Genomic DNA, 16,130 nt, shown 5'->3' on the forward strand with positions numbered 1-16,130 from the left:
TGTGTTTCCTATTACGACAAGTGTTTATCAGACACATTTAAAAAAATTCTTTCACCACGTGACCTTGTGAAGTGTTCCTATTACTAAGGTGTTTTAAAAATGAGTAGGGCTTAAAATAGCACCAGTATTTTTAAACGTTTTAAACAGTTTTAAACCTAAATAAAATAAGGTTTGCGTCATGGATTTTTGTAAGCGTTTTTGTCATGTTGTAATTAATGTCATAATAAGTAATATTGCGTAGTTCATAGTATTAGTAGTATCTTTGTTGTAATTTAATTTATGTAAATAATGAATAGAGAAAAAAAACATTTCATTTGTACTTACAATGTGTAATACGAATGTTTCTGCGCATGTGTTCCATGTGTTACTTGCCCCCTGTTAAGCATTTGTGACCGATATTTTTTTTATCTGTGTAATGTGTTGACATTGACATGACAATTCCATTTTTTTTAATTTGCCACCATTTCATGCCATAGGGCGCAACCAAGGCGCAACCTGAGGCGCAACCACATGAAATCGCTCGACGCTCGTTTTCAGTGTCAAATCTGGACACGTGACATATAGCGATAAAGCTGAAAATGTTGAGCTTTATCGCTGAAAAAAAAAAAACAAACCTCTTCAATTTCGGCTAAAACACTGTTATTTAATTTTTTAATTCGCTCTAATTTATTTTATTTGTACCACTGCCATGACTGCTACCCTTGCTGCTTTCCTTGTTTGATTTAAAAACGTGTCCAAATTGTACGGTTAAGTTTCAAACGTTGAAATAAATGGAATATGAAATAAGATTAAGAAATCAGCTTCCAAAACCAAGACCATTCCTGCAAGAAGCCATCTTGTCGCTGCTGCTCAACGTGGCGACTTGACGCTACTTTTTTGAGTAGCGAAAAATTCAGAATCACCTTCAAAGCGACTGCATGTGGCTGCACCTACCAACGATACTGGTTTAGGTACAAACTGGGATTTACGACATTTCCTCCTGTTTTTTCAATTCCCTATGCAAAGCAACTACCATAATATGAGACAAACAAAACAAACATACATAAGGTAAGTACGTAAAAGATCAATCAATGATATTATGTCCATCATACGAGCGTCAGATTTATACTGGTGGTGTACTATTAACACGTTCGGCCCCGGCAACGATCCCCTAAGCTCTCACGTTATGGCCTACGCATTAGTACGCATATCCCACAGCAGTCACATCTATGCCAGTGACACGTATACGTGTCACAGACATAATACATTCCGGTGCCAGTGACACAACGTCTGTATCTTTTTAGTTCTTACTCGAGCGTAATTTCTAGAATTTTTTTACCGTACTACGGCAAAACCTACTAGACACTGGCAAAATTGTCCTCCAATGGACAGAGCCATATTTTTCTAAAAAATCTTTTAGTTCTTACTCCTATGCCAGTGACACGCATGTTGTGTCAAAATAACTCATAGATACCTCCTAAAGGCCGGCATAGCGTAAGGGCTTAGCGGAACGTTGCCGGAGCCAAATGCGATCCACTATGGTCGACGCCATAATTCGTGAGACTAAATTGACAATTCATTGTACTCAAGTGTTGCCTGAGCAGCATGTTATGTTTTTTGTTAAAAGTGGAAATTGTTGTAGCTACTGTAATATTTTTATGTGTTTTATACTTTGTATTATTTCTAGCTGTTTGTTTTCCTAAAATAAATAAATAAAATAAATAAATAAATAACAAAACATTACGGCATTGGCTTCTAGTGATATTTATCCATTATTTACGGTGACAATATCAAATTAGTTCAATAATTTACTTTGCAATGTAAGATATCATTGTAAGAAGTGAAAATACGAACCAATGACAATTATTTCATTTATTGTTTTGATTGGCCTCACCTTAAATCCGCTTTATTTATTTTATATGGGCATGAGCATGATATCATTGCCAAGTGCGCAGTGCGCTAACCGAAGTAATAATTTCATCCTTATCTTCAGAAGAGACCCCATTTTGTCACCGGTAATGTGTCGCGATTGACAGGGGCAGGGGGATCAATACGAAATTCTAAAATCGAAGTTCGTATCGTACCGCCCCTCTCACTCTCGTATTAAATAATATTAACGTCAGCAGGACGGCAACTTAGTACTTCCGAATTCCCACCCTAATACTTAAGAACCTTACAAAAACAAGTAGGTATTTAGTAGTTCATCTATTCTAAAAATCTCGTATTTCTTCATGAAAGTGACAATTGTAACACAATATTCCCGAAATTATACAAAAAAATGACACTTAGCACACCATTTAGTCGAATCGACACTGAATATCGATATCCGCTACATCACTATTTAATTTTGTCGAACCCTGGTAACCCTGTAACTGTCATTGACTTGTCAATTTAGTCTCACGAATTATGGCGTCGACTGGCGTCGACCATAAGCTCTTACGCTAGGCATAGCGCATATCCCACAGCAGTCACAAATACAACCTGTACTTACCTGCAAATACCACAAATACATGTCACTGGCAGGAGTCACAAGACGTTGTTGTGTCACTGGGGCCCAATGTGTTAATAGACGTGTTGTCTATTTTGTGCCGGTGGCAGATTTTGTATTTTACATATTATATCTACTATTGTCCTGCTTGACAGTTCTCAATGTTTTCATTTACGGATATTTTTTCGCATTCATTCGCTATTCTGTGGTAGTAGTTTTTTTTGTGCAGCAGACTCGGCTCTGTCGTTGTGACAGTGACAGATCAAAACGGCGGGGTTTTCAAACTTGTGTATCAATAATGAATGACTTGATGTCGTTCGACGAAGACTAAGCGGAATTAGCGGAACTTTTATTTCAATCGGATGAAATTAAAGTGAGTTTTCTTTCTTGATTTTGTCCATAAGCATTGAAGTATCAATAAAATAATATGCATTTCAGTCAAAAACATTATTTATTTCTATACAATTTACATTTCGCGCCTCAAGTGCAAACCTATGTTTAAATGCACTTATCAATTACACTAGAAATAATATCTTTAATTGAACAAACAGAAACAACTTGTACTTACTATTTACATATCGACATGATTCTTCTCGTATTTTTTTTATAAATATTTATTTATCTAGTAAATTTATTTAAATTTAATAATTCGCATAACGGTGCAAAACAATTAAATTATGCTTAAATTTTTATCCAACTCGTGTGGTTATGAAGTTGGTGTATTTATTTGGTAACGTGCACAAGTGTATACTATGTGTGAAGAGTTGAGCAATAACGTATTAGATATTAATTCAATGGCAAGTAAATTGGGAAGGTAGATTGGATGGAAAAGGACGAAGACGAATATTATTTATTATTTAAGTAAGTACGCCGTAAATTTATTTCTGTAATAAATAAGAGCTTCAATATCACAGCAGATTTCTTGGTAAAAGCTGAAATAAATGATTAGATTTGATGCAAGATGTGTACGAATTATCTACTGTATGGGGTGATCATGAGATTTAATGTGTCTTACTTATTAATTGTTACTGAACCGAAGCCATTTTGATAGAGATTAACAAAAACGCGCCTAATACTTATTTATCTTATAAATATCATATGCCAAAAAAGTAAGGAAAACTTTCCAATATTGGCTTAATCTTTTCGTAAGCAGTGAAATAGAATGTACTATTTTTTATTAACAATTATAATAATTCAAAGTACTACAATGCCAAGAGTAAATTAAGAAATACGAGACAAACGTGCGGTACTTATCATCTAAAGTGGCCTGTAAAAGTGCATGTGGCCAATTGAATGGATTATGATATGAATGTGTGTCTTGTACGAGGATTACTGAAATGATTGCAGTGGTTGTGTTGAAATGAAAGAATAATTTGTTGTGTTGACATGTATTTAATGTTAACCATGTAGCTACAAGTACCTAGATCCAATGCCGAGTCTAAAAATATTTGAAAGAAACTAAATTAAAATGTTTACATTATATACCTTAACATGTATGCAAGTGCTGTTTCTTGTGTTTATTTTTGGAGAGTCGATCTGCATTTGGCTTCATTGTTATGTCAATGTGTAACACTTATAACGATCAAACATTTAAGACAATGTTATTAACTATTATAGAGCGAAATATTTAATTAATATTTCATTGAGTGCTTCTCTATAACTTTATTAATTTCATTGTCTTAGTCGTGAACAAGTTGAACAGTGTCAGTTGAGGCTGATTCGAGCTATGTTAGTAAAATAATGGAGTTGATGAATTTATATTGACGGTTTACCAACAAGGCAAAATAATACCCATGTGTCGCCAGCGCACCACCTGGTGTAGGCACTACCTTCTACTCGACTACATTACTAACATAGACTGACGGGGTATCTAGTTCCAATCGCACAATACATTTATTCCAAGAACATCAATAAACCATCGACACCTTTTAACTGTGTATTATTTCTCTGTACATTAACACAAAAGCTACCACGACATCCAGGGCCTACGCTAGAACATTTAGTTTTTCATTTGAAAATATTTCTAGAGAAAAAGATATGCATCTATTTACCTGATAAACACTGATTTTTAAATGTTATTATAATTTTTAATCAGCTATTTAGAGTACTCTATTATTATGCTTCCCGCAACACTGTTCGTACGAATCAAGGGGGAAAATAATGTCTTTTATAAAGTTGACACGCGAACAGTGGTGCGGGAGGGACACACCATACGCACATCTACGCTTAAGATAAGAACACAAACGAAACAGCATGGTGTCTCATACCAAGGACCTAACTCTAGGGCATCCTTATGCAGGCTTTCAAATTTTAATCGAATCGACACTATTGTTTTTGTTTTTTTTTTCGATTATTAAGAAAAATTTATAGAAAATCCGTACTGTCATATTTTTCCACTAATCGAATATAATTGACATTGCAATGACACTTACTACTAGCCTAGAGAGTGCTAAACTATTTCTTACGTTTAAATATTTTTTTTGGTTCTTTAATTTTAGAATAAACGTGTCAAATCATGTGTTCACAAACAAATTGAGTTCTATTTTGTTTCAACGTCACGAAACTCATGCAAAAATAAAAGAAGAAACATGCACAGTCCAGTCATGACCCTACAGTACTATTATAAAGAAAAACAATAAAACTCAATCGACTACCTTATAGCATAACATATTTTTTTTTATTTCTTGTACATTTTCACAACTGTCATGTTACAAACAACCAAAGTTTGGAAAAATCTACATTTTTGTAAATACAAGCGCATCCTCAAAAATCTACGCCAAAGGGATAGGATAGGAAAATTTGCGAATAAAAAATGAAAATAGTCATTATTTTCAAATGAGTACACAAATTTAAATTCTAATCTGCTTGCTATTCATTACTAAAAACAGGAAAAAGAAAACAGTACCATCCTCAAAACTCACAAGAAACTTAAATTTTAATTTATAATTGTTAATTTATAGTCATACTATAATTGTGACTAATAAAATGTACACCGACGAGTGTTTGAAAATGGCACCGCACAGAATGTAGAACTAATTCTAATATTACTCAAATAAAATGGGAATATTACTTAACTAATATCTAAACAATCTATAACTAAGATAAACTAGTATGGAAAAGCATAATGCATTCAAAGGAGCGTCTTCCATTCAGAAAAACCAAAGAAAAGATAAATATAAATGGAATTGTAATGTGTTAGAACATGAAAAATTTGTATGTGTCTAAAATTATATTAATAAACTATCTGTTAATGTCTTTATTAGGAGTGATCTAGATCACGTAAAAAGTAAAGGAATTATATCGATGTTGCCATTATCATGAGGAATCACCCTTTGGTAACTCGTGTGTTTTTGGGTATATTTTCATTGTATATGGCAACCCAGTCCCCGCTCTCGTTGTGTGGCTGTGTGTGTGAGTGGCTCCGTCTTGATATGTGTTAATGTGTGTGCGCCGTCGTCGCCGTTAACTAGAAACAAAATACGTTCAAAATGTGAATTTGCGGGTATCACCAGCTACGGTCAGAACTTAAAATAATTAGGTAACATTTTACGAACAAAAAAATCACTACACTGATGTGAAATTTTAAAAACCTAGAACTGATTTTTTTTACAATTCTGATTGAAATTGTGACTTATGAAATTTTTCTAGGGGCACCTGCTCATCGGAAAGAAAATTTCCATAAAATACTGTGTCAGTGAATGTTTCATTTTAAGTCGGACCGTATTGTATGTAAGAGAAAACAAATTAAAAAAAGGAACAAAAATATGGCGAGTGAATTTAGTTTAAAGACATGTAGAGAGTTATAATTTATAATAGACATGTAGTGTTACACAATACCTACTCCGAAACATTATTTTATTTGTCATTGTGATATGTAGATTTCAAAGCAAATTCAATAAATATTGCCAAAAACGATTTAGACACTGTACTAGAATGCTGCAAGTTAAATATGAAATCGTGTATTCAGGAAATCAATCTTTATTTATTTGTTAAAATTTTATCGAATGCATTTCATGTACTATAATTACATTTTGTGTATGTAACTAAATGTTTCATTTTCTGAATGTTTTAATATTTTAAATAGCATCCAGCACAGTACCAATAAATCATTAAAGTAGACCTTAAAAATTGACATATTCAGCCGAGCAATTGTAAAACGTGCCTAAAACATAGGTACTAGTGTTAACATAAGTAATAAATTTTGTGGTTGTCATCAGAACAAGTGCAAGAAAATGGTTATTTATAAAATCTAACAGCCTTATTCATAAAAAGTTAGAGCCTTCTTGAAGGCTCCTTGAAGGCCCGATGCTAAAAAACATGATTCATAAACGTCTGTTAGCGCTAATCAGTCGATCAAGGCTCTGCTAAAGTTAGAGGACCGTAGACCCTCCTTTATCTCCCTGCTAAGTCACAAAATGGCCGCCACAAGTTTGAACAGCTGACTTTGACAAGAGCAAAAAACCTTATCGAAGATATTTATAGTGAAGGCAGGGCTACGCAAAGATTAAAAAAAAAACAGGAAAATTTATTTTCAGGAATTTGTATTTAAAAATCCTCTAAATTAGCAACAATAAATAAGAAAAAAAAACAAGGATGATTAACATAATTATGGCTTTTTGCACAACATAAAACGGCGGCGGGAAAACAAACATCTCGCTTTTAATTTTTTTTCCTGCTAATTTGCTGTCACTGCTGTCAAAATTTTTTTTAATTATCGATTAGGCCATTTTTTGTCTTTGATTTGTCAAGGTGGCCAACATAACGCGTCTAATCCGTCTATCAGCAGCTCAACAACTAGCAGACTGCTAGCAAGCGTTTATGAATCATACTTCTTGACAACCGTCTAACAAGCTTAATCAGTCTGCTAAGTAACAGACCGATCAAACCTCAATTAAGGATTTTTTATGAATAAGGGGGTAAGTGTATAACTACTACTAAGTAATAATAAAAATAATTTAAAGATTAATCGCTTGTAAATAAAAATAGTCAAATGTAATAAAATAAGACAAATTTAACAAATGTCAACCATTAATTTAGTCAACTACAAAATGTGTTTTACAGCGTTCGACAATTGCCCCGCAGATCTGACGGACAGCCAAGAGCTTTTTCGCCTATTCTACAGTAACAATACCCCTATCACTAGCTCAGCGTTAAGTACAAATCTATACTTATCATATAAAGCTTCAGAAAGCATTTCAGTGAATTTATCTCACAAAATATATGGCTGCCGTGCACTGTACATTAATACATTATATTGTTTTCCAGATACAATATACACTTAAAAAATATATACAGGCGTTCCTATTTTTAAATTGACCACGAGATGTCTATCCAAGAAAGATATGTCATTCCATTATTACGTACAATACAATTTATGCGTCACAAGTTCAAATGATGCAATATAATTCACTCTAATGATTTTAATATTTTTAAAAATGTTTTTTTTTTTCGATCGTGACACTTGAGTTCTTGAATATACTTGCGAAGCTGTTGCAAAATAATATGATTCAGCTTTTTTATTTACATTTCTCATTTTTCTATATGTATGGTAACATTATTTTATTCTAATACTTTTTTATTAACTTTGGCTTATTATTTGGCTTAGAACAGACAGAGTAGGAACTAAAGCGTAGTTTTAAGCAATTTATGAAATGCATCTTACAAAATGGTCAAATGCTCTAGTGTCAAAGTTTTTATTTTTTCTAGAAAAAACAAAACAAATAGGTAAAATTTGAATCACGAATTTACGAAAGTCTGTATATAATATAGAAGAATAGATATATTTCGTCAAAATAACGAAGAAGAAATATGTTGAAAATTTCACATCCCTATGTATTTGCTTGCTTTTTATTATGTTAAATCTAAATATTTTGTATTTTTTGAGGCCGAGAAAAGTGAAACAGTTAAAATATGTATTGTCATTTTTCAATTGAATGTCACAGAGATAGTTATTATTTTTAATTACAAAACTGCGTCTGTTAATGAACAAAAGGATTTTAAACTTTATTTGATATTACTTTAGATATTGTAAATAATTCCCTATTGTTTATGGGGATCTCAGATCAATGTCTTGGTTGTATTTCATTCATTTTTGAAACAATTTGAGTGTATTTAGTTACCATTTTCGTGATCAGCTATTAGTTTTTTTTATCATTTACAAGCAAGTATAGGGATGATCATATTTCATTCTATGGTCCCTACTTTAAAAAGGTTAAAATATTAAATTCTTATCAACACTTTCTTTAAAGTTAAAATTCATTAAAATCGACAAGAATGGGTAAATATTCAGTCAAAAATGGCCACATAATAATATTTTTAAAATTAAAATTTCTCAGAGAATATCGGCAACTTGTTTAAAAATTTAACATAAATATATAAATAGAATGTCATTTTATTTGCGACTATCAATTTAGGCCTTTATTAAAGAAACAACAGCTTCAACCTATAACATAGTAAATTTGACTATAATTTTTAAAATAATACAACAACTATTTAAATTTGTGCTGGAAAAACATATTATTCACTTCCCATTAAAATTTAACAGCTACATACATGAAATTTACAATTCAACAGAAAAATCGATACAACATAAGTTTTTTCCATCGCATATTGGGTGACACATAGACGCATCAGATTATGCTTTCTTATACAAGACCCCTTTACTTTTAGTGCCAGAGTGAGGAATCGTTCATTCAATAAATTAAAGTATATTCCCATTCAAACATCACAAACGTAGTCTTCGTCACTTTGCTGACACCTCTTTTTGGGTGATAACTTAACTTCTCTTTTAAGTCCACACTCCGTCAGGTTGTTAGATAATAAGATCATATTTCGTTTTGTTGTGATACATCGGTCAGTGAACGTTTAAAAGATCGTTCCTCTTCTATATTCCTATACAAACGAGATGGACGGCTGACCTGGTTAAAGTCACCGGTTCACGTTGGATGCAGGCCGCTTCCAACCGAAGCAACTGGTCTGTGGGGGAGGCCTATGTCCAACAGTGGACGTCTTACGACTGATTTGATGAAGATGATGCTTCCTTTACAAGTCAAAGGGTCATTAAATAATACCTGTGTCACCCAGCGCACGACAGACACCCCTACTAAAATCTATCAACAATAAACATTAAAAAAAAAGATCGCACGGTACATTACAACTGTTGAAACGAAACTCTCCGATCGTCTCAACTTTGGTCCGACGTCATACTTTACATGTCTTTTTTGAAACACTCTTTACACAATTTTATGTCTATTTATGTAACAAACTCTTACTAGTAGTCGTCGGCCATGCCGTTGTTCTGTCGCGGGTTCGAGTCCTGGCCCTGGTTCTCCTTTTTCTGCTGCCCCTTGCCCTGGCCGATTTGTCGCGACGACGAGAAGCACAGCTTCATAACAAACGGGAACTTCGCACCTGGAAACGTTAGGCAGTTCATAAGTTAAAACATTTTATTCTTATTGTCATCAGACCTACTCATAATTACCAAGTTTCATAGTCATATATTTTATATATCAAATAGCTGGCAAACGAGCATGCGGGTCACCTGATGGTAAGTGATCACCGCCGCCCATGGACACCTACAGCATTATTAGGACTGCGTTGCCGGACTAAATGGGGGGCTAATGGGGGAGGGACGAGGGAGGGGAGTGGGCCTCCGGATCTCCCACTCACCGTACGAAACACAGTAGCAAAACTAGGAACTAATTCACGCCGGTATTCTGTGGGAGTGTGTTAAAAAAACAAAGTACAGACAACAATAAAAATAGGGTGACGATCAAGTTGGAAGATTCCATTGCTTACACAATAATCAATGGTTACAAGTGAAGCTCAAAGACGCCATAGAGTTAGGAACCGCTGAGTGGTGTCCGGGGGGGATAAAGGCCATTCTACTACATATAACTACATATGAGTGCTATATAGTGCTATATACCTGGGTGCTGGATAGTCGCGTGATTGCAGGCCATAATGGCCATCACCGACTGCGAGATGTTCTGGAACTCCATCAGACCCGAAGACGACCTGAAATACACATTTTATTCATTATCATCCAAGCCTATATACTTCCCACTGCTGGGAACAGGCCTTCTCTCAGAATGAGTGCGGATCGGGAACTTCACATACACCATTGAATTACTTTGCAGGTTTGTGCAGGCTTCCTCACGATGTTTTTCTTCATCGTAAAGCTCGTGGTGAATTATTTCGCACATGAATTTCGAAAAACTCTGAAGTGCCAGGTTTGAAGCCATGATCCTCACACACATCATCACACATGAACTCAATTTTAGGGTTCCGTAGTCAACTAGGAACCCTTATAGTTTCGCCATGTCTGTCCGTCTGTCTGTCTGGCTGTCCGCGGGTAAGCTCAGAGACCGTTAGCACTAGAAAGCTGTAATTTGACATGAAGATACATATCAACATATCAGTCACGCCGACAAAGTGGTACAATAAAAAAATATATATATTTAGGGTACCTCCCATAGACGTAAAGTGGGGGTGATTTTTTTTGTCGACTAAACCTATTGTGGGGTATCGTTGGATAGGTAATTTAAAACCATTAGGGGTTTGCTAAGACAACTTTTTCTATTCAGTGATCTGTTTGCGAAGTATTCAACTGTAAAGTGCAAATTTTCATTGAAATCGAGCGTCCCCTCCCCCCCCTCTAAAATCTAAACTGTTGGGTGGAAAAATAAAATCAGAATGGTAGTAAATATATCAAATTTACAAGGAAAAAGGGGCTAAGATTTTTTGAGAATTATTAGTAGTTTAAGAGTAAATTGCTCAGCCTAAGGTATAAAATATACCTAAACTTGGAAGATTCAGTACACAATACGAAATCCTTACAAAAATATTATTAGATTTTTTCGTAATGGCTACGGAACCCTGGGCGTGTACGACACGCTATTGGCCGGTTTATTTATATAGCCTGTAATATGTCCCACTGCTGGGCAAAGGCGTCCCCTCTCTTCCGCCTCTCTTCCCTATCCTGCGCTTTGTCTGTACACATCGTGAATCACCTTTATCCAAAGATTAGTTGGGGTTAATGATGCTCAAAGACATAAATAAAGGAATTACGAAGGGTTTCCGATCAGTTCCGCGTCGGATAATGCATTCAAGCCATAATTTAGACTTACGTTTTTTTACTTGAATGACACTCGCAGTGAAAAGGTTGCAACCTGGTAAGCGTTTCAAATCATCATCATCATCATCATCCCAGCCTATATTCGTCCCACTGCTGGGCACAGGCCTCCTCTCAGAAGAAGAGGGCTTGGGCCATAGTTCCCACGCAGGCCCAGTGCGGATTGGAAACTTCACACAAACCATTGAATTGCTTCGCAGATTTGTGCAGGTTTCCTCACGATGTTTTCCTTCACCGCAAAGCTCGTGGTAAATTTCAAATGTAATTCCGCACATGAATTTCGAAAAACTCAGAGGTGCGAGCCGGGTTTGAACCCACGACCCTCTGCTTGAGAGGCGATAGGTCAAACCACTAGGCCACCACGGCTTATTAAGCGGGTAAGCGTTTCAAATACTACAGGTAAATAAGACCAAATATAATTTATTGAATCAGGCGTTACTTTGCTGAGGTCCATATCAATGAACTAAAACAATAACATTGCTCACCCGCGACCTTATGAACTGAAATGACAGTTTGGCGGCAAAATATGTGCATCGATGAACCTTTTTTATAAATTTATCTCGGCACTAGAAATGAGAATTAGGGGTATGGGTAGGGGGAAATTTAAGAAAATACAAATTTTGCAAACTAGGCGAGTGGGGTGCCATTTTCTGTGTGCTTTTTTGCGCTGAATCGAATGAGATCATACCCATACATTTAGGATCAATATTTTGCGAGATATGAAGGGTTTTTTTAAAGTTTGCATTATTATTGGTTGTTTGTGGTATTGGACCATACACATCGCGATAAAAATGATTGCGATAAAACTCCATCTTCGGCCTACGTCATTGTACATGGCCACATTGCAAACAAAGAAATATCGATCGATAAAAAATCCCTTTAATGTGCGCGAGTTCACCGACAGTGCGGCGAAGTGTCTGCGGCTTGGCCCGAAGTGCCGAAGTATACGCGCGTGTGTGGTGCTAGCGTGGGAACTATAGCCCAAGCCCTCCTGTTCTGAGAGGAGGCCTGTGCCCAGCAGTGGGACGTATATAGGCTGGGATGATGATGATGATGGTGGTCCTAGCATTAGCGTATTCCCGATGGCAAGATTCAGACATCAACTCGTCACACCAAAATATCATATACCTACCGCCAAAAGAAATATCATTTGTTTCAACCCGTCACAAGTAGATTTAGTTCCTATTAAGTCACATCCTAATTTTCTAGCAATGAGGGCTATCGTTTTTTGTCTCACTAGATGGCGCACTGTTGCGTGAGGTTTTTAGTATGGCTTTCAAAGTCTGTTATTACGGGCGTGAAAACAAAGTTTAGATTAAAATCATATTTAAAACACCCTAAAACCGTACCATAAAAATATCGAGCATGCCAGTGTTGCATAGTCCCCGTTTTGTTCGGAAAAAAGGGAGGAAAAAGGTTTCCGAAAGACAAAACTGTCTCAAAACACAGACATTCATTGTCCCGGAATGCATATTTGCCATAATTAATTTCAGATATTGCAAAATATTTACAAAATTATTCTAATTATAAATAAACCCGCGTAGCTCACCCAAAAGCTATGAGATTTGACATTTCGGAGACCTCACGCTACACTAGCGCCTCTAGCGGCGAATTCATTCGCGATAGCCCTCATTGGTCACACTGCAAATCACACTCACCTCTCCGACTTGAGCGGGAACTTGGAGATGGTATGCGGCGGCGCCACGCCGTAATCCTCGAACACCTGGAGCAGCTGCTCGTCGGACACGTCCGGCGGCGTGTTAAAGAAATGCAGCACCTGCAACGGCAATCATCATCACCATTAGATGATATTTCCAATTTTATTCCATTTAGGTATTGGATACGGTATTTGACAACTTCTGATTTTGCCATATCTTAATATTATTATGAAAATATAGATAAACAGATAGTGTTTAGCGAAGAGAAAATTTAAATCGGTTGAAAATTGGATTTATAACAAAAGTAGCTCAGTTATGCGACTAGAATCGAACCCTGGTTTTAGAGCCCCATTATATCTTAATATCCTTAAAAAAATGTATCACCTTAGACGGCGGCTGTATCCTGTTCTTGTGTATGGAGGCGGGCGTGAGGAACCGGTTATTTTTGTTGCCCACATAGTCCTTGAACGACGGCGACTTGTCCGGAAGGGGGTACGGGTTCATCACCTCGGACAAGTACGCTTGCTTGGAGAAACTGGAAATTCATGCCGACAAGTTAAAAAAAAAACATAACTTCTAACAAATTGTAGGGTAAGGCAAATACGAATAACATAACTTGCTTCACTAGCGTGAGCAATTCATTCATTTATTTATCAGTAGAAAACTGTACCGACATTACAACAAAAAGTTAAGTAAAATTTAGGAATGTAAATAAAAATGAATTGTATAAATTGTTAACGTCTAGAGCCTATTGTTCAATTCAAGAATATTTCAATGATATTGTTTAATAAAATATTTTCAGCAATTTGTGCATGCGAAACACAACACTACTTTATATTTGCATGTCTTTGCGACAAAACATGTAATAGCGCCATAAACCTGTAACATCTATCTGTACATAACATACGATGTTTGAGCAAATAAACACTGATTGTGATTACTGATTACAAATAAAGTGAGGCAAAATGGGAGTGAGACACAACGAGACCGCTGATTTTCAGTCCCCAACCATATTTACTATCTTAACAACGGTAGGTGCGAATAGTAGGTAGAGTCATTCACGATGACGCGAGCCGTGGTTCTTATTACAATGTCATTAATGGCTTATTTTGACAAAATCACGCGTCTTCGTGGATGGCACTAGGTAGGTATACTCACGCCAGTGTCAGCGTGTAGTCTCCGACTGTCACGTTGTTCAGGTTCTGGACGCATCTCTCCACCGAGACTCCATCCCCCATCTGCACCATCGCTGTACCCTCTTTCGTCTTCAGGAACTTTATCTGTGACAAGCATGAAAATAAGTAATATTTAGGGGTTGATTAGTGTTAACTGACGGTTACGGACGGATGGACGGACGTACGGACGGACGGTTAATACTAATCAATGGATGGTGAAACAATGTTACTCGGTAACTTGTAGAGACTTAAGTGGCTGTGATTATTTTTATTTTCAATAACAAAACCTTATTCGGGACACTGGATACTAACAAAAAAAATGCACTTTACGAGTACCTACATACAGCTGAATATTTCGTAAACGGATATAAGTATCACTGAGAAAAAACTGATTCCTGAGACCTGCAAATTGCAAAATGCAACGATACCCAACCCTAAAAATATGTACACCCATTTAAAATTAATGCTTTCTAATACTAAAAGACTCTGAGCTAAACGCGTGACTATAAGGGTTTCGTTTTTGACATTTTAACTACGGAACGCTAAATAAAGCCAATTAGGATTTTTGCCTTGCCTTTTTGTAAGCAATTGTTAGAAAAGAAGAAGACTTACTCTGACAACGTTCCCGTAGAGGCAGCACAAGTTGAAGAGTCGATCAGCGTTCGCAGTCTGCGGATCCAGTCCGTACACCATCATTACTGCACCCTGCTGCGGCGGACCGCCCTGGTGACAATTCACCATCATCACGATCAGTGAATCGGAAGCAATAGTACTCCCACCGTGATCAAATGCGATTTATTCACGAAGCACAATGGTTCTTATTGCTTGTTCTTACTCTTGATATGGGAGCTTTAGGTGGAATTGAGAGCGCAACAGTTGCGGCGTCAGTGACAGAACGATAGTAGGTACAATGTAAGATCCATTATAATATATTATAATCGAAGATTATAATACTGCGATACTTTTCCTCTTTTTCCCCTCTGTTAAAAAAACCTAACATCGAAGGCTAAGGCGGGAGCGAAGCGTAGCTTCTGAACCTAACTTATCGAAGTCGCTTCTGCCAGTTTCGTCATGCTCGCTCACTTCGCTCGCTCGCCGCCACATAATTTAACATTTACACATATTATTATATATGTAATGTATGTTATGTTAAAAAAAATAGTCCATATAAATCGTATACAAATTGAAGTTATATAATTTAAGCGTTATACGTTAAATAATTATACTTTTTGCTGTTATAGCTAACGTTAATTATATCTTGTGAACGTTATTAACGTTATTATTAATATGAAACAGTTATTGTTAATTACCTGATTTTGCGGTGGCATGGAGTGGTGCATGGGAGGGGGAGGGACAAAGCCCTCGCCGCCGTAGCCCTCTGGGCCGTAGCCGCGTCCGTCGCGCTGAAAATAAAATTTATGATCATTTATATTATGAGTTATGAGTTTTAAACATTATACAACGTGAATATTATACATTTTTTTCATTATCAGTTTTTTTAGTATGTGAACTGATCATAATGTTTCGAGAAAGCACGCATTTTCTTAGTATGCACTTCTTTTTTATACAAGTCAAAGGTTGAAATTATGCCTTTCCTTTATAAGAAAGAGAATAATAGTTTAATTTCTTTATACGACCAATATCTAGAGTTGTTATTGTTCAATATTGTCATCAACCTACAATACTTACAATTGGGT

General features: G+C 36.0%; 1 protein-coding gene across 1 annotated transcript in view; it reads right to left on the bottom strand.

Moving 5' to 3' along the window:
* Positions 1–2,899: 2,899 nt before the first annotated feature.
* sm (heterogeneous nuclear ribonucleoprotein L) overlaps positions 2,900–16,130 on the bottom strand; it is a 455,512-nt gene continuing 442,281 nt past the window's right edge. Inside the window, exons 10-17 of the mRNA XM_074109858.1 lie at positions 15,744–15,836; positions 15,046–15,156; positions 14,417–14,538; positions 13,643–13,793; positions 13,259–13,377; positions 10,395–10,483; positions 9,739–9,877; positions 2,900–5,933 (exon numbers count right to left, since the gene is read on the bottom strand). Coding sequence (XP_073965959.1) covers positions 5,930–5,933; positions 9,739–9,877; positions 10,395–10,483; positions 13,259–13,377; positions 13,643–13,793; positions 14,417–14,538; positions 15,046–15,156; positions 15,744–15,836 — 828 coding nt within the window. The 3' untranslated portion in view covers positions 2,900–5,929. The remainder of the gene's footprint in view (positions 5,934–9,738; positions 9,878–10,394; positions 10,484–13,258; positions 13,378–13,642; positions 13,794–14,416; positions 14,539–15,045; positions 15,157–15,743; positions 15,837–16,130) is intronic.

This window comes from Choristoneura fumiferana, chromosome 29, assembly GCF_025370935.1.
Source record: "Choristoneura fumiferana chromosome 29, NRCan_CFum_1, whole genome shotgun sequence".
In the NCBI taxonomy this organism is placed as follows: domain Eukaryota; kingdom Metazoa; phylum Arthropoda; class Insecta; order Lepidoptera; family Tortricidae; genus Choristoneura; species Choristoneura fumiferana.